The following is an 18,865-nucleotide window of genomic DNA, read 5'->3' as shown; positions in this document are numbered from 1 at the left end:
AGAAGCTTGCGAGGGGGGTCTATAGAGAGAGTGAAAGTGTGCAATGGAAATGTCTGTTCACCTGTTTTTGTCACCTGTAACCTTGCCCTTGCATCCTGCCACTGTACATATTGTTTTCATATACATGATATTCATCAGTCTTTTGTCGTTTATTGTGTCTTATTCCCCTCCCCTGTCCATTTCTCTCTGTCTCTCCCTCACACTCTCTCTCTGTCATTTTGCCACAACAGCAAATATCCTGTTGGCCCAGGCTGCAGGCGGCTGGTGCGGGTCTATCTGGCCCCGAGATCGATCCGGCTCCAAGCCGAGGCCTCCCATTCATCTCAGAGCCATAAAATGTGATTAGTGCTGACTACAGCACTGCAGGGAGATGGGCTGATAGGCCTGATAGCCTCAGATAGGCTGGGTTGGACACACTCAACAAATAGACGGCAGCAACAGCATGGTGTGGATTCATCTTCCCTGTTTTTGCTCTCTCTTTGCTTTTTTTCTCACTCTCATCTTTGTCAATATATTTCTATCTAACTCCCTCTTTATTTACACCTCTGTCTCTTATCTTTCTTCTTTTTTTTCAGTTTGCTTCATGTTACCCTAACAACCTTAAAGTCTATGCGCACAAATGACATAGCAGCAGTCAAACTTAAATGTCAATATTGTCATTTTTACTTTCTTTTTATCATGCAAAGTTATATTCAAATAATAGAACAAGCCTCATACCCCGCCCCCCCCCCCCCCTCACCCCCCCGAAGCGTCACTCACTTTACCTAAATACAGTGTATCTCTGTGGCATGTGACCACCTCTGTCAGCCAATAACAGAGCTCAGAGCTCGCTAGTGGCAGAATCAAGATCAGAGACTGTGTCACAAGAAGAGAGGTAGGAAATAGAAGACGTTGGTTGTGTTATGGACACACATTTTGAATGCAGTGAAACGTGTTTGAAGAAATTCAGGGAGATATTGTGAAAGCTGCATGTGTATGACTCTAGACTACTGACATCGTGAAACTGTGTCATGCCTAAACATAACATTGTTTCATATCAGTAACAATCAAATAAAAAAATAAGGATCTTTAAATCGGCAAAATTATTTATTTCAGTTCCAGTCTTAACAAATGTATTTTTTGTGCACAAAGACTAATACTGTCGATTTTTAATGTAATGTATTCTGACTTCTATTTCCAATTTCAGTAACATACAATTTAAACTTTGCTTTTTAACCAGAGGTGAAGCGGAGAATATGTATATATCAGTTGGATTTGTTTCTTAATGTACTTGTCAAACTTTCACACAATAAATGTTGCAACAGTGTTGTACGGCAGTTGGAGTTTCAATTAATCAATATAACAATAGACCTTTACACCTCTACGTGTCTCTCGGTTGGTCGCTGGAAAACGCTGCCACCGTGACTGGCTGCCTCAGCGTGATGTAGGGCAGCTTTTCTTCAAAAGTTGAGCAGATTTCTACTGTTTCTTTAACATTGACGCTGAAGCTAAAATCAATGGGGCTCATTAATTTGAATGAGAAAACCTGCATTTTCCCGGCATGGCCTTATTTGGTGGGAATATAGCAATGGTGTTATTGTTTTACTGCGCCAATTTAGCAACCCGTAAAGGAGAATGATGTGAGTGTTATGGAATAAAGATTGGGATTGGGAGAGGATGCCCTCCTTATGATTAACGGGAACACTATACAAGACCATAGCTTACTGACCTGTGTCTCACAGACGTTCTCCACTGTGAAGTTGAACCACACTCTGAAGCGGGGGTTGCAGGTGTCAGGGCGGATGAAGAGGTCAAACTCAAACTCACTGATGTGGTCCACTCGGCCAAGGTTCCCTGCAGAGGCATTGGAACAGCTTGTATTAGCGTTAAGCAGTCCACAACCAGGAATCCCAGTGGATAATTACCTCTGTTTTATTTACAATTCACAATCAATTGACTCAAAACATTGCAAACAAGCAGACGCACAGGCAAAATCACAAGACAAAATGATGCCGTAGCACAACACAGCCTCACTTCAAACTGAGGATCTGCTCTCAAAGAGACGTGTTGAATCAATCAGTCAAAGTCCAGTGTCTAGTAATTATGCTTCACTGTCATAGTGGCTTCATGCCTTTTTTATCACTGTGTGTACGTATCTGCACATTTTACTACATCGGTAATTCTCTGGAACCAGAACGCTGCCAACAGAGAGTAGTAAGTATGAGGAGTAGAAAGACCAAAATAAATGGGTGTTCCAGCCGTCCACATCTGACACACAATATACTCTCTACAGCAAAAAGACCCAGATGATCAGTGGAGGTATAACTAATCCAATAGGGAACTATTTCCCCACTTCAAATGTTCAGAGCTGTCTATTAGATGCCGTTGTTATAGATTCCATGACAAGCGTTCCAAATATGGACCATGTACGCATCCTTTCATGTCTATGTGGACACATGTGTAGTGGAGACAGAGCGGAGATGATTGGCAGCGTCAAAGCTGATAGAGGGGTTGGGGGAGGCTTATTTTAACCAAATTATGTGTGTTACCCCGTCAACTCATTTGTTTGTCATTTTAAAGGCTGAGCTGAGATGTTATATAAACCAGCAGTTGTTCACGAGTTAATTTCGTTGGCAAAGTAGACAGAACACATGGCTCAACGCCCCTCACTACCCTACATCAGGGTGCCGTTGACCACCTGTTGGAAAGTATAGCACCATAGCAGTAGCACGAGTACACACACAAACACAGCTGATTATAAACAGATGGGCTAACTACCACACTGTCAAACTAGATCCCACCCCTTCTGCCATCGGACAGAGCTAATCCACTTGTCAGCCTGCAACACACACGTACACTTTTCTTTGCTGCGTTGAAGGTACCCGCCAAAGTGACATCAAAAGGACTGCTGGAAAATTCAAGACCAGTATTTCAGAACAAAATTTTGCATTTAAAGTGGTATTTTCAACATTTGCAACACGACGCAGCAGCAACAGACAAGCGGTGAGAAAGAAATTGCAAGAGGGGTTATTGTGTAACAACAAGCTGATGACTGATACGTATTTACATTTGTAGCCCATCCACCAACAGCCTCCCCAGCATGCTGACTAATGGTGAGTGGCGTCTCATTCCAGCCGACTGGTGCCTGGGAAAAAAAATGTCCCTCTCTGCAGGCCACTACTCTGGCTGATTAGGAAGTGTCTGAGCTACGTCGAAATGTATAACTGTTTTTAAATCTTTGAATTTATCTACACTACATTCATCTAATATCCGCAATAAGTTACACAACATAATTTTCATAATGTTCTTACCTAGACAACCAAATGTTAAATTGAAAGTATATATAAAACACATTTTTTATATAATTTGTATGTTAGGGACAAAAAAAATCGTGTTTGGAGAAAAAAAAAATATCTCCAAAAAAAGTAAGTAGTAGAGGTATTTATGACCTCACATTTTCTTGGATTTTGATAATGTTTAACTCAACAACATTGATTGTCGTTGTAATATCATAACAGACAGAAAGATGATGTTGACGACTGAGTTACCGTCAAGCCCTGGCTTGTGGTGCAGTCGCATGCTAGTTAAATAGTGGCAGACAGACAGAAAAAAGCTTTTTGGCTGGTTGGCAATGCAATCCCGAGCCATTGAAAGTAGATAAAGCCAAGAGCAGGCGGAGGGTTGAACAAGACCCAGCTTCAGCTAGCAAACACTTACAAATAAATAGACAGCAGAGCAGCACCTGCTCCAGACAGATGTGTCTTCCAATTGATCATCTCTCATACCAACATCACAGCTATTCACATAGCTGACACTGCCAAATGCAGCTTATTAGACCAAGTTCATAATGGCCTCCAAAGGTCATCCCTGCTATCAGAGTCTTAATGACGCTATTCAGTGATGAAAACACAAACACCCTCTGAGGGCCCCTTTCATTATTTATATGGGGGAATGATTTATTTTCTTTTTTTCTAAAATTTAAAGTGAGTAAACTCCTTTAAGCCATTATCAGGAATCAATACATTGATGTGTGAATCTCCGCTGTGAAAATCCCCCACACATCATTATAGAACTTCATTAGTCAACTGGGGGGAAAAAATTAAAACTACACCAATCCATTTTTTGACTGGTATGGGTGCATCACAGTCATACCATGAGAGAGACAGTACAAAAGAAAAGCAGCGATTCTGATTTATTTTGATTTCAATGCATTTTCACAAATCAATGATTTTGTTATGGTGGAAAGAGTTAACAAAAAATTTGTAACATTTAAAAAACTAAAGTGGAACAGAATGGGCAACGACCTTCAGGTGCACAGCGCAATGGAGAAATATACAGTATGTATACAATGAATTGGGTATAAATTAACCTAATATACTGGGTTTTGTCACATCACAAAACTTCATCCACAACAGAGGAAACTAAGTAGTCGAACTACTAGTAGAGGCTGCTTGTTGTGATGCTCTTCTGGCTGCCTGGTGTTGTACTTACTGAATGAATTGAGATATTGATATGTATTTTATCAACCAAAAGACAGATACCAAACTGATATCTGACTGCTGTAGCATGGGTAGCACCAGAGAGCAGCCATGGGCGGCTGGGTTATTGAGCCTGATGCTAGAAGGCATGACGTGAGAGATGGCTGCAGTGTTCTCAATGTTAGAATTACAGGTTCAGCCCGCGGAGCAGCAGGGATAGGACACGCCATTGATCCCTCTTTTAATTTGATGGTGGCTACCTTCAGATTCAGACTCTTTGGTAGGCTGGTAGCCAGTAGCCTGACCCTTTTTATCAATTCCACATCATGTATTATTTAACTAACATAAATGGCCTACTCCCAGTTCTGAAAACCTACTGAAAGAATTAAAGATGAACTAGATGAAGCAAAGTTAAGTTATGTTGAGTCGGAGTGATGTTGAGCAGCGACTGCAAAGTACACCAGAATAATTTTAGTCTCTTTATGGAACAGACAGACTGTATAAGTGTAAGGGAGGAGGCTAATGAACTACAGACCGAGAGAGGATGAGAAAAAGAAAAAAATACGCAATTTCTAGTCCTTGAGATCTCTTGCAAAATTGCTCGTGAGTACCATCACTTCAGTGGTGTCTTCTTGGCATGTAATGTTGAATATCAATCTTTGTCCTTGAGGGAAAACTAGTGCAGCATTTAGACATTAACAAATTGGTTTTCAACGAACAGCTTAGCCCTGCTTGTGCAGCCCAACAAAACACAATTGCTGGTTCTGAACAAGATTTTACACATGGCAGCCTCTCCTTGAGGAAAACCCTGAACAAAACCCTCTGTCGCTCTCCATCCTTGTCTGTCTCAATCTGATTCATTCTCTCTTTCTGTGAGTCGTTCACACGGCCATGACAAACAAGAAAGAATTGTAAAAGACAAAGAAAAAAAAATCAAGAAACCTCTACAACGTGTGTGTGTGTGTGTGTGTGTGTGTGTGTGTGTGTGTGTGTGTGTGTGTGTGTGTGTGTGTGTGTGTGTGTGTGTGTGTGTGCTTGCGTGCTTGTGTATGAGAGAGAGAAAAAATAGATGGAGAGCAGAAGAACCTGGCTAATGTAATCCCATTATGGAGGTACAAGAGGGAGCAGTCACAGTGCTCAGCCCACACAATGGGTCGGCCTGCAGCCTGTAGCTATCCACTGGATGGATGCTTTCTGCCATGCAGATGGATCATCTTGCAGCAGCAGCAGGCCTGTCTGCCTCAGGCCCGAGGAGAAACTCACTCACTCAACCAGCCATTACAACAGTAATAGGCAGTTGTTTCAAAATGAAATAGACTTACAGTGCTTACAGTGTTTCCTACTTAGCAGACATGCGGGCTGTCATGTCCTTATTCTTACATATTTGCCATGAACAAGTTCAATCAAATACATTTGACTTCAAAATACTGTATGTATAACCAGAAGAGATACAGCAATTAGATTTGCAATCCCAAAATGCACAAACTCATATTGTAGATATGTGTTGTGCTGCCAAAAACTATCTTTGGGAATTACAATTCCGAATTTAAAGACATTTAAAAGAAAATGGCGGATAGTACATTGAATTTATTTTGGGCGGCAAGACAAGAGATTAAAAGAGTGCTGTATTGTTGAGGGAGACCAGCCGGGCACCTTTTTAAACTTATTTTTCGCTGTGTTCCATTTCATTATTGGAAAACACATCATTTTTCCCCCGGCTGCTTTGCGGTGTGAGGAGGATTCCTGGACACAGAGGAAGGAGACTGATAAAGATAGAATTGATTCCAGCCAGCAGCAGCCATAGTGGAGGGGTCTCAGTTTAGACCTGCAGCTAAACGTCTTGTTTTTCTATCTCTCTCTCACCCTCATCCAAAAGCAAGTTGTCGCTGTGGCAACATCAATCTCCTGCCTCATGACTTCTTAAAGCTTGCCTTCTCCCCTGATGCCTTATCACTTCATCTGCAGGCAAGATTGAAGAGGTCACCTCCAAGTTTCCACAATCTAACTAACTAAAGGGTAGTCTAAACTGCAGTCTATCTTTGAAAACCTCTATTTATTATTATTAATTTGGTCATTTTGAAGCCAATCTTAAATTAAATGTTTCACATTTTGAAAAATGTGTAACTGCAGAGTGTTAAATGAGAAGATGTATACTACTCTAATGTATTTATAGTAAATAATCAGGGAACATAGCATCTATAAAAGTAAATAATAATTATTCTCATTTATTTAATCTACATACAAATCAAAGGGTAAAAACAGCAAGTTTTGTTTTTTCAAGGATCCCAGGCTATTTCTTGGAGCGCCCAAAGACTAGAGTCCTGGAGTCTCCGTTTGTTGCCTGGCAACCTCAAAGTAAAGATATAACGCTCATACTCATTACATTGTGTTCAAGGTGACACAGGTGATGTATACTATTCAGTAACAGACTTGTTGAAGATATGGGCCATCAAAGTCAAGAGATAACACCAACTAAGTTTACCACAGTGGGGCTCTTAAAGAAATGCATTAGCAACAAACCTAATTTTAGTATGTTGCTAAGTTTTGAACACTTTGTTGTGTACTATGAATGTGCCATGTTGAAATCCACAGCACTGGCTGGATATTCTACTGTCCACAATATTGTCTGATTATAAAGATGCCTTTTCATTTAGGTGTAGTACAGTATTTAAAACAAACTCATCTGATGTCTAATACAGCCCCATCCAATCACAGACACAGACACACACAGACACACACACACCTGATAATGTTTCGTAAACATTATCAGGATAAGAGCAGGCAATAAGAGGGGACAATAAGGGTAAAAATCATATTGTTATGAGTCCATCAATGCTCCAGTGAGCTCCTCGTTTCAATATAGATGAAGAAAGCAGGGCCCGAGGATTGCCGTGAGATATGCAGGCAGCCCACACATATCTGATGATGTACAGGCCTGCCTGTACTTTCTAAAGAGAACACATTTTGTAGCTAGCCTTTTATAATTGTATTTTTTTCCCTTCCAAAAAGCCCTAGAGCTAGACTGGTATGCTCCATCTGAAGCGGCCAGTGTAGTAATGGGTCATTGTGATGCATTCATACTGAGACTGGCTTAATTGTATTATCAATCTCATCCAGACAGTGCTTTAGCCCCAAAGCTCTGGACATGCTACTGTCAGACACACTGCATTAGTATTGGGGAGTGAACCATGCGAAATTGCAATCTTCACTTTCATCTGTTTCTCAAGCCTAAAACGGTGGCTTTGGAAGGGCTAGATGTTTTTATCTGTATTTGGACACCGCCGTCCCTCGGTTCTCTGACCCTGTCGCTGTCACTTTCTTTCTGTCTGCCCATCTGTCCGTCACACGCCTCTCTCTCTCTTTATCTTCTGCTTTTGGTGTGTCCCATGTGTTGGTGGCCACTGAGTAAATGCAAATCTGTTCCAATTTCATGCTATCTTTTAACAAGTTAATTATGCTGGGACCTACAAAGACGGAGGCGGTGGTCGCACTGGCAGGGGGACAACTGCCCCGGTCGTCTCTTTGTTCTTCCATCTTGTTTTGTGTCTTATTTCTCAAAGGCAAGCACTCGCCCCTCATCCCTCTTCACCTCTTCTCTAGATTCTCTTGGTGTAACTCCCTCCATCCTTTCCTCTCTTCCTCTGAACTAATCTTTCCAGCGGCTCCAGTGGTGGAGGAGAGTTTGGAGATAAAAGCGTAGGGGAGGCTGAGGAGTCCTTGGCAAGCCTAAGGCAAGGAGAAGGTCAACAGGCCTGCTAAGAAGGGCTGTTATCATCTTGGTAACATGTTATCGGAGAGCCTGCAGTAGTGTTTATTTACAGTTATTGCTCCCTATGGGTGCACACTTCAACGCCTGGGGCTGATTGCTCTGTAATGAGTTCAGGAACACTGGGAGCCGATGCAAGAAAAGAAAAGAAACAAGGGAGGCAAGAAATCACTCGCCAATAACCAATAGGTCAGCAAGAAAAAGGAAAAGAAATCAGCAAAGAACAAAAAAAGGCCGGTGTAGCAGACACAAGGCAAGTGTATAAACAAGACAGCTTTTCTTTACCGTGTTCTATGTCCTGCCATTTAAGAGCATACAAATCACCCCAAATAGGACGGCAGTTTCTCCAATGAGGTACAGCCCATTTGTTCCAGTACAGCCGTAAATGGCTCTTGACCTGGAGACGGCTGTGTTTGTTCTAAGGACAGACCCCTGTTCGGACTTAAAACCCTTGATTGCCATCTCAAATGTCCAGAATCCCTGTTTTAATTTACTTTGTCGCTTGTTGTACTTGGTTTTTTTCCCTGCATTGATTTGCTTGACCAGTTCCATGTTGTGTGTGCTTATCAGAATGGGCCATGTTTAACAGGTGAAGTAACAAGAGTGAATCCAGGAGTTAGGGAAATCCGGAGAAAGGATGTCTGTAAATCCCAGGGTGGGTTTTTCAACCGTTAGGATCGGTGAAAAAAGAAATCTCTCATTGTGGAACAGCTTTTCAATCTAGGGAATTACCCTAAGTGCTGCTACTGTCAATGCAATGCCAGCTTTTCAGACAAAAAAAAAGCAGGAAACGACAGTGCTGAATGCCATTCAAAAGCCTTGGCAGAAGATCAAGGAGTTTTTCAGCAATCATTTTGCCGGGCAGCGGGGCAGTGCACCCAACCATCGTGCAATTAAGAGAATTTAAAGATACAGAGCAATAAATATACATTTGACAAAGTCACAAAGTAAAACATTTTATTTATTTTTATTTTTATTTTTATTTTTAGAATATACAATAAAAGCAAATCCATCCTATGATAAACTAATCCCTTTTTATACCATCGGATATGGGAGATTAAGAAAACATAATTGTGTAATTCAATTTAGACATAATTCATTGGAGGAAAAGAAGAGCGCATGGAGCTTTTTGTGTTGCCGTTTCTCCATCACAGCAGGTTGTTTTAAATACAAGAGATGATAAACAGAATAGATTCATGTGGAAAGAAAGGACTCCAAACATCCTGGCTTTACGTTGTGGCTAAAGTCACAATAACTTAGAATAGGATGGGACAGTGTTCTCCTGAACTGAAGCAGTGGGAGACAATCTCAGCAATCAAGAATTATGCAATCAGTGGGGTGAGTGGGGAGTAGATGAATATGTTCAGAGTTTACATTTTATCACTGAATGATTCTCTTATTTTCCTATGAAATCCTTTTGGCTTTGAGTGTATAGATATAATATATAATTTAAACTTAGTATGAGATGTGTCTTAAAAGGTACACAAACAATGGGTCAAAGTAAAAGGGGCCACACACACGGAGGCTTTACGGGAAACCTTTTCATGCATGTTTGTTAGGATTCAGGCATCAAGAAAGATTGCCTGAATCAGTGCTGATTACAGGTCCAGATAAACGTTACTTTTGTTAAAAGCAAGACGTTATCTAATATGTAAATTAATCATTCAAATGTTCTGGTCAGAATCACTAAAAAAATAAATGTTACGTAATTTTTTGGAATAATACAGGAAACCATATATGTATATAAAATATCTTAAAATGAGGTCAACCATCTTCTCTTAATGCTCCGATAGATAAAAATGTCCACGGAAAAAGTCCTGATAACAGCATTTGCCCCGAAGAGTGAATTTAAATATTGTTTACTTTCAGCAGTAGACCTACAAGATACCTGCCTGGATTCAAACCTAAACGTATTCCATCAAAATTCTGCTCCTCAGTATTTCAACCTTCACTGTTTAAGCATATTCTGTACATGAATTTGTGTTATCAAACAAACCCTGGCACATCAATGAAGCTCATCTCACTGAGAGGTTTTCTAAATAAATCAGCAGAATAAACACAGGCAGCTTGAAAAACATCAACTGGTAAAGCATTACAAATCCTCGCCGTTTTCACATCGTGTACAGTCCTGCCTGGGATGAAAAATGAGATGTCTGCTCTGAAACTGTGTTTATGGCGTCAGGAATTGCTTGGAAATGAATTACTGGATGAATCACTGCAGCCTGGTGCGCGAGCGTGCAATGCAGAAATCTAGTTGAAGTAATTTTCACTTACGACACACTTGTGTCACGATGCTAGAGGCAGGCCTGAGCCAATGAATAGGGATGTTCCAATGTGCATTTGGAACACAAATGCCTAAGGCAAGAATTTAAAAACAACAAAGTTAAACCTTTTTGTGTAAAAACCAAATCCTTCAATATGGATGAAGAAACAATCATGCCAATCTTTTATGCAAGAAATATGTTATTCCTTATATCTGAATACTGCTTCCCTCAACCTTTCCAAATCTTGCAGCCTCACTGTGTATACAGTTGATAATCAAATGCTTTCATTACTCAACATTTTGAAAACAGCTTGCTGCTGCTAGCATTTAGTGACATTTTGAGAATGAGGTGCTGGCTTGGTCTCCTATGTATAGCTCATATCAGAGCCATCAACAATTAACTTACAAAACACTGAGGTTGATTGCACTACTTCCTGGCAGATGAGGCATCTCCTACCAGCACAACTGAGCCAATGTGTTTACTTAGTGATTAGACGTGACCATATGCAACAGGCTGGAATGTCAGACAGGATTATCTAGTTTGTTTCATTTGCTCAGCATTTCATGTCACCCTGCTGATATCACTTCTACCCTCCAATGGCAAAACACTCGGTCCAGCGCCCATGAAGCCATGTGATGAAGGCAGATAGTTGTTCTGTAGTACAGAAGTGTGATTCTCAGACTGACTAACCGTGGAGTCTTTGTTCTGCTCCGACAATATGCAAGTTAAGAAAAAGAAGCAATAAGTTAAGAAATAGTTGTATATAAGTACATTAAACCTACAATAACTGATGTTTTGACTAATGATGCGTGCAAGGTGCAAACACAACACTGACGTCATGCTTTTGGTTAATATGATGGAGCAAACAGTTTACACACATCCAGGGGATATCGGGTAAACTCAACTGATTCCGATACCACTTTTTCTTGGTATTATTATATTATTATTATTATCATTGTTGCTGTTGTTGATATAATGTGTAAGGTTACATTAGGCTGTAGTAAATCACACAGCACAAGGTATCACTCTGCCAATCAGCTGCTCAACTCAGAGCTCCTGAAGATTATTCAAAAGACACAAGAAAACAAAACAAAAAAGCTGTCAGGCGGGCAAAATTAAGCTGTGGAAAAAAATCTTAGTTTGGTAAAATTGAACGGATATATAGTTTTAGGTTAGCATTTATATATGTGGAGAAAACTTTTTTCTTCTGGCCCTGTCTGCAACAGTACAAGGCAGACTGCTACAGCGACATCTACCCTAAACTCGTCTCCATAAGGTAACAAACACTAACTATGCCTTAGTACCCCATAAGTACCCACTTCATAAATATTGATGACGTATGCCTTTAAGAAAACAGGTATGGCGATATACTGTTTGTCGCCAATGTCACATGGTTATTGTTTGTTTTTTGGCATTTGATCAAATACAACAACTGTTTATAACAATAACAATAAGAAACTAAACCAAACTTAATTGAACATTTATCAAATTAATGCAGACACGGAAAAGTATTTGAAAATAGAAAATATGCATAGTCTTTTCCCTTATGGCTCTGTATAATATGGATATAGATTTCTGTACAGCCTTATGAAATTACTAAAATAGAAATAAAATACAAGCTAAATATGTGGTTTAATAATTTAAAAAGGCACTAAAATTAGCTAGAAAGCTAATCAGCTTTGTGTGCGCAGATATCATACGATGCTAATTAGCTCAAAATGCCATTAATCTACGACACTGGATTGGTCCCATTTCTATGTTTTTCCTCCCCCAAAAACTGTCTGTGTCTTGTAACATAAAAAGGGTTCCATGTAGAGTTTTTTTTTGCATTTGGCAACACCCATGTTGGTAATCTTACCTCAGGTTCAAGCCTATATAACACATCCCAACTCGCATGGCACGATAAGACACAAAAAGGAAAACAAAACTTAGAAAATATGCCTTAAGGAAAGCAGAGATAGTACATGATGATAATAGAAAAACACAATAATAATAAAGAGTAATCTCTTATGGATACAAATGGCCAATAAATAGCATAAATCAAGAGCAATGGTCTTGCCAACAGTCCCAAGACAACTCAAATTTATCTCCATACTCTACTCGTGACTTAAAAGAAAGAGGGAGAGAGGAGAGAAAACTGCCAAAAGGGAAACTGGAGAGGCCATTTAGTGATTTGAGCAGTGAAGCTTCTCCGCTGCCAAGGACATGTAAGAGAGACAGAGGGACTGGGAGTGCCTCTCAATACATCAGATGTCAGCAGCGCTCCCTCCCACTCAGAAGAATAGATCTTCTTTTGCAAAGCCCATATAAGAGTAAGAGAAATCTAAGGCCGTTAACGCTATACAAAAAAAAGAGTTTAAGTCAAAACTGGAACACTCAAAAGGCAGTGAGACTGGACATGCGTGACGAGATGACGGTCACGGAATTTCTACATTTTGAATACAAGAAAGAAAAAGAGGTTCTGGGTTGTTTCATCAGAGAAGGAGGCATAGGCGAGGTGAGGCGAGACAGGGAGTGTGTACTGCGGCAAGCTCAGGCCTCTCCAAGCCACTCATTCTGAGCATCTAGCCTGATTGTGAAAACGTTTCCCTCTTCTTTAATCAATGGAAACTCAACTATCCTGATTCATGGGGCACTCTGGAGTATATAAATATCTTCTGACAAGCTTGACTGCGTTTCTACCCCTACCAGCTCCAGAACACCAGCCAACCACCCCGGTGCTCATATTATTATTCTCTTCTTATACTTCCTTATTTTTTTCCCTCGTCCCCCATAATCTCCCTCCTGCTCTCTCTCGTTGTGTCTCTCTGTGTTAGCTCTATAAATGTTGCTTTAGCTATGAATCTTATCAGTAATTCTTTAGAAACACTGTGCAACTGCAAAATAACATTGACTGTGAGAGAACAAGGCCGGACAGATTAAATGTACTGTTCAGTGTTGGAAAGGTATAAGAAAATTGAAGAGAAAAGGCGGAGGGGAACAATATAACCGTCATCATTAGTGAACAAGGGAAATATGTTCCCTCAATATTAATATCTTCATTACTTTTCTCCTGGCAGCCTTTTTTTATTTCATTTTCATCTTAACGATAGATACTTCTTCCTCAATTATCATCTCTTAAGGGTGATTTAAAATATTCAGTGCAAAACTATAAGTACTTGAGATATTCCATGAGGTCTATAATATCAGAAAAGTGTTGTCGTAACGCATGTACAGTATCTCACAAAAGTGAGTACACCCCTCACATTTCTTCAAATATTTCATTATATCTTTCCATGCGACAACACTGAATAAATGACACTTTGATACAATGTCAAGTAGTCAGTGTACAGCTTGTAGGGGAGAACGGGGTAAGTAGGCACACTTTTTACTCTAGTGAGAATTGCTCATCACCACAACATCTGTCAATAGCCATTCCTACATTAAATTGAAGCTTAAGGTGTTGGCTAGAAATGTGTGTCTCTCTTTTTTTCCAACTTATTGTAATGAAGAAGTAATTTACCATCAAAGACACTCTGACACATTGTGACAACCAACCCCATCAAGGGGTCGGTTGTCACACACTATGGGGTTGTTTGTCACAATGTTATCTTAATGGGAAAAATCTTAAAAAGAAGGCAAGGAGGCAGAACCAAATTTGAATGTTTAATTGCATTGTCAAGTTGACAAATAGGCCTACATAACGTTCTGTAGCCTTGGCAGCTGGTCTAGTTTGGGATGCACTGGGTTGTTTTGATTTTGTTGCCCTTTTTTCTTTTGCTTGCTAGCTGCCTTTTCCTGCTCTATTCTTTCCTTCTCTGGGGTGTCAGTGAGGATACAGCTTGACAATTTCTTTCGTTATTGGGTTCCTTTTCTGGCAGCAGCCTTGAGATAACATGTGACAACCAACCCCCCAAAAAATTTGACGACCAACCCCAACTTGAATTTCTTGCTAGCATCAAGGCCAACAACCATCTGACAACTAATTAGCTTGCTAACCACAATCTAAACTATAGTTTACCCTTCACACTTTCTGAGGGTAACAAGTGTTTTGTTATAAACCCATTGTGTAAAAGCCTAGAAGAAAAATACTGAGAAGCAAAATATTTTGAATTTGACATGAAAAACACAAAACATCCTCTCACCTGAAATGCAGCTGTCTTCCTCCAAGGAAGTCTATGTATGTGACCTCTGATCCCAATTCTGGACCTTTTTTATATCAACATTTCAGAGCTAGCGCGCTCTGGTGGCGAGATATAACGAATGTGACATCCAACCCATGTGACAAATTACCCCGTTCTCCCCTATAACAGTGTAAATTTACTGTCCCCTCAAAATAACTCGATACACAGCCATTAATGTCTAAACTGCTGGCAACAAAAGTGAGTACACCCCTAAGAAAAAATGTCCAAATTGGGCCCAAAGTGTCAATATTTTGTTTTGCCATCATTATTTTCCAGCACTGCCTTAACCCTCTTGGGCATGGTGTTCACTAGAGCTTCACAGGTTGCAACTGGAACCCTCTTCTACCCATTCATGACGACATCAAGGAGCCGGTGGATATTAGAGTCCTTGCGCTCCTCCATCTCCCGTTTTAGGATGCCCCAAAGATGCTCAATAGGGTTTAAGACTGGAGACATGCTTGACCAGTCCATAACCTTTACCCTCAGCTTCTTTAGCAAGCCAGTGGTCGTTCGGAGGGGTGTTTGGGGTCGTTATCATGTTGCAGTACTGCCCTGCGGCCCAGTTTATGAAGGGAGGGGATCATGCTCTGCTTCAGTATGTCACAGTACATGTTAGAATTCAATGAACTGTAGATCCCCAGTGCTGGCAGCACTCATGCAGCCCCAGACCATGACACTCCAACCACCATGCTTGACTCTAGGCAAGACACACTTGTCTTTGTACTCCTCACCTGGTTGCCGCTCCACACTCTTAACACCATCTGAACCAGATAAATGTATTTTGGTCTCATCAGACCACAGGACATGGTTGCAGTAATCCATGTCCGTAGTCTGTTTGTCTTCAGCAAACTTTTTGTGGGGTTTCTTGTGCATCATCTTTAGAATAGGCTTCCTTCTGGGATGACAGCCATGCAGACCAGTATGATGCAGAGTGCGGCGTATGGTCTGAGCACTGACAGGTTGACCCCCCACCCCTTCAAGCCCTTCAGCAATGCTGGCAGCACTCATACGTCTATTTTCCAAAGGCAACCTCTGTGTACGACGCTGACCATGTGCACTCAACCTTCGTAAACTGGGCCGCAGGGTGGTATTGCAACATGATAACGACCCCAAACACACCTCCAAGACGACCAGTGGCTTGCTAAAAAAGCTGAGGGTAAAGGTTATGGCCTGGCCAAGCATGTTTCCAGACCTAAATCCTATTGAGCATCTTTGGGGCATCCTCAAACGGAAGGTGGAGGAGCGCAAGGTCTTTAATATCCACCAGCTCTGTGATGCTGTCATAAATGGGTGGAAGAGGGTTCCAGTTGCAACCTGTGAAGCTCTAGTGAACTACATGCCCAAGAGGGTTAAGGCAGTGCTGGAAAATAATGGTGGCCACACAAAATATTTACACTTTGGGCCCAATTTGTAAATTTTTTCTAAGGGGTGTACTCACTTTTGTTGCCAGCAGTTTAGACATTAATGGCTGTGTGTCGAGTTATTTTGAGGGGACAGTAAATTTACACTGTTATACAAGCTGTACACTGACTACTTTACATTGTATCAAAGTGTCATTTATTCAGTGTTGTCCCATGGAAAGATATAAAGAAAAATGTGAAGAAATGTGAGGGGTGTACTCACTTTTGTGAGATACTGTATATGGGCATTGCGGGGGGAAAAGTCTGATATTCTACCGCATAAACCCACATTCAACCTAACTGAATGTTCTCAAAACAGAATTATCTCTAAACTTTGCATTTTGTTACATCAAAAGAGTGAATATGATATTGAGTAAATAATGTGTTGAACGACAACCGTGAAATTACTAGAGACACCTGATGAAGTGTGAGAAAACATTCCGTGTTCCTTCAGAGATTATGTTGACATGACTAGGTCAGATGTGACGTTCACAGGCAGTAAATCCTTCTGTATTTTTCATACAGAACTTTTATAATACTTAACAATCATGGTTTCTTCAGGCTTATTTAACGCCTGATTTTCTCTGTTTTTCAAGCTGTGACAAGATGCAAAGTTAGGTTAGCAATTTGTGGGGGAAACAAAAATACCCAAGCCTCAAGGTGTCAAAACAGCCTGACTAGGTGACGGACATAAATATCAGACGGTCCATATCTGTTCTCCAGTCTGCCATATGAGTTGGATTGTATTGACTGAATTGATTACCAAGCCAGATGAGTCTATGAGTTGTGCTTATCAATGGACCCCGTTAAACACTTTCCTTGACCATGCAAGTCATTGTCAGCAGACAGCAGTCTGACTAATCAATGAGTGCTTAATTACATCTGGTGCACGGTCCAAAGGTGCAGTAAAACAAAATGCCCCCACAGTCAGTGTCATCCTTTGTAGAGACAGCTGGTACTGTAGTCAGCGACAATTTGAGGATGCACTCACAAAACAATTTGGGACTTAGCTGAAAAATGTCAACAGTTGGAGTTTGTCACGAAACAAATTTGACAAGACAAGATAAGAATGTGATTTGGATTTCAGTCTAAAAGACAATTAGTCTTCTCCGTTATCGCTCTCATGAATCTCTTGATTCGCCTCTTGACACAAAACACAACAGCAGGCCTAGACCTAATGATTAAAGATTAACAAAATCTTCTACTCTCTATCTTGATTTTTGCATTTCCCTCAGTAGCATAAAAAGATCATCTCAACAAGTAAAACTGTATTTGCATATGGAGTTTAATGAAAGTTTGCATATTGCTCTTTACACAGTCAACTGAAACAATCAGTAAGGTTTTCAATGACGTTTTAAGGAAAAATTCATGTTGAAGTTTTACTGCACCAAACACTACATATTGGGGTGTATCATCATACTGTATGTTAAGAAAAAACAGGAAAAGCCTTTGAATTGTTTAAAATAACTCTGTGGCAGAAGACCTAGTGGTTTAGAGACCTACTATATGTAAATACATAGGCTATCACCGACCGATCAGCATAGGGCTGACAACAAAGTGAATTAAGCCTCATCTAAATGTAAATGAGGTTTTATACCTTTGGAAAAAGAGCTTACATAACCAGTGTCTATTTTAATAAACCAATTAGATTTGTTTTTTGCGCTATACTGACACAACAAAATCAAATCTATGCTTCTCAAAAATGTGCAGAGGATACCAATAGCTGTCAACAAAGGGAAAGTAAAAAATGTACTTAAAACCACACTGAGTTATAGCTAGGTCTGCATAAATTTCATATGAAAACATCTGCTGGAAATATAGTGTTCAAGCCATTCAATCTTGTTTGAGAGGAATAAAATAGACATACAGTGTCATAAGGGAACATTTCAATAGCTTTGAGAAATATACATGCCAACATATGTTGGAGAAGCATGTGGCAGGAGCTTTCACACTAGCCTCCAATTCTCTTCCTGTCATTGGTATCGCAGATATCAGACTGAATGTATGAGAAACAGCAGCTCATTCTACAAGCCTTACTGATAATTCAGCTGTGCACACGGTCTTATCAAGAGTGGATATATGTGCACTAAATCCACTGTAAAAACAATATGACACACTCTTGGTTAAATGAACCTATCAATCTTGCGTTGTTTAAAATATTCAACCTTTGATAAGACTCAATCATGAGTGAACAGACCTGGTTTTATGGCGCAACATACATCAGATTCAGGCTTTTATGCAAGGACTGTCTTGAAAATTGCGAGTACTAACATGAAAAAGGAAAGTGAAAATAGCAAAGGAAATACATACTGTGATGCAAAGGGAACATTTCCACAGTTTCCCTGATATCAAGCCAAATTAAGTTTGATTTCTACAATTGAAAGAGTGAGGGAAATCGATAGTGAATGAAAAGACATCTTACATTTTTCTTTGCAAAGATTACATATTCCACTGATTATTATTTTTCTTTAGGAGGATCCATTTAAATCACATAAAAATTGTGTTTTTTTTATAATTTTTTATAAAGGTTGCCCAACTAACAAGACGCAAATGGGGCTCTTTAACATCTTTATGAATTTTACATAAAGTATTTTCTTCTTTTTTATTGTCTGTTAAACATATTGCATATTTCATACAATTAGTCTCATTCTGCATGTTTGACAGATGAAATGCATGTAATGATACAATGGTAAAATTATAGAAGGCTTTACCAGTGTGTTCCAGTGGCTTGTACGCACTTTCTTATCTTCCATAAAACTGCCAATACTGAATGTATAGAAAACTTAACTCTTTTTACAGCTACTTTTAAAGTGGC

The 18,865-nt window shown here is 40.0% G+C and overlaps 1 protein-coding gene across 1 annotated transcript in view; it reads right to left on the bottom strand.

Annotated features, from left to right (window-relative positions):
• agbl4 (AGBL carboxypeptidase 4) overlaps positions 1 to 18,865 on the bottom strand; it is a gene marked incomplete at its 5' end in the record, with an annotated part of 291,765 nt that overhangs the window by 268,482 nt on the left and 4,418 nt on the right. The window contains one exon of the mRNA XM_080032655.1: positions 1,709 to 1,833. Within this exon, the coding sequence (XP_079888781.1) occupies positions 1,709 to 1,833 (125 nt within the window). The remainder of the gene's footprint in view (positions 1 to 1,708; positions 1,834 to 18,865) is intronic.

The sequence above is a fragment of the Ammodytes marinus genome, assembly GCF_949987685.1.
Source record: "Ammodytes marinus genome assembly, chromosome: 8".
In the NCBI taxonomy this organism is placed as follows: domain Eukaryota; kingdom Metazoa; phylum Chordata; class Actinopteri; order Uranoscopiformes; family Ammodytidae; genus Ammodytes; species Ammodytes marinus.
This window is presented reverse-complemented; position numbering and strand designations above follow the sequence as displayed.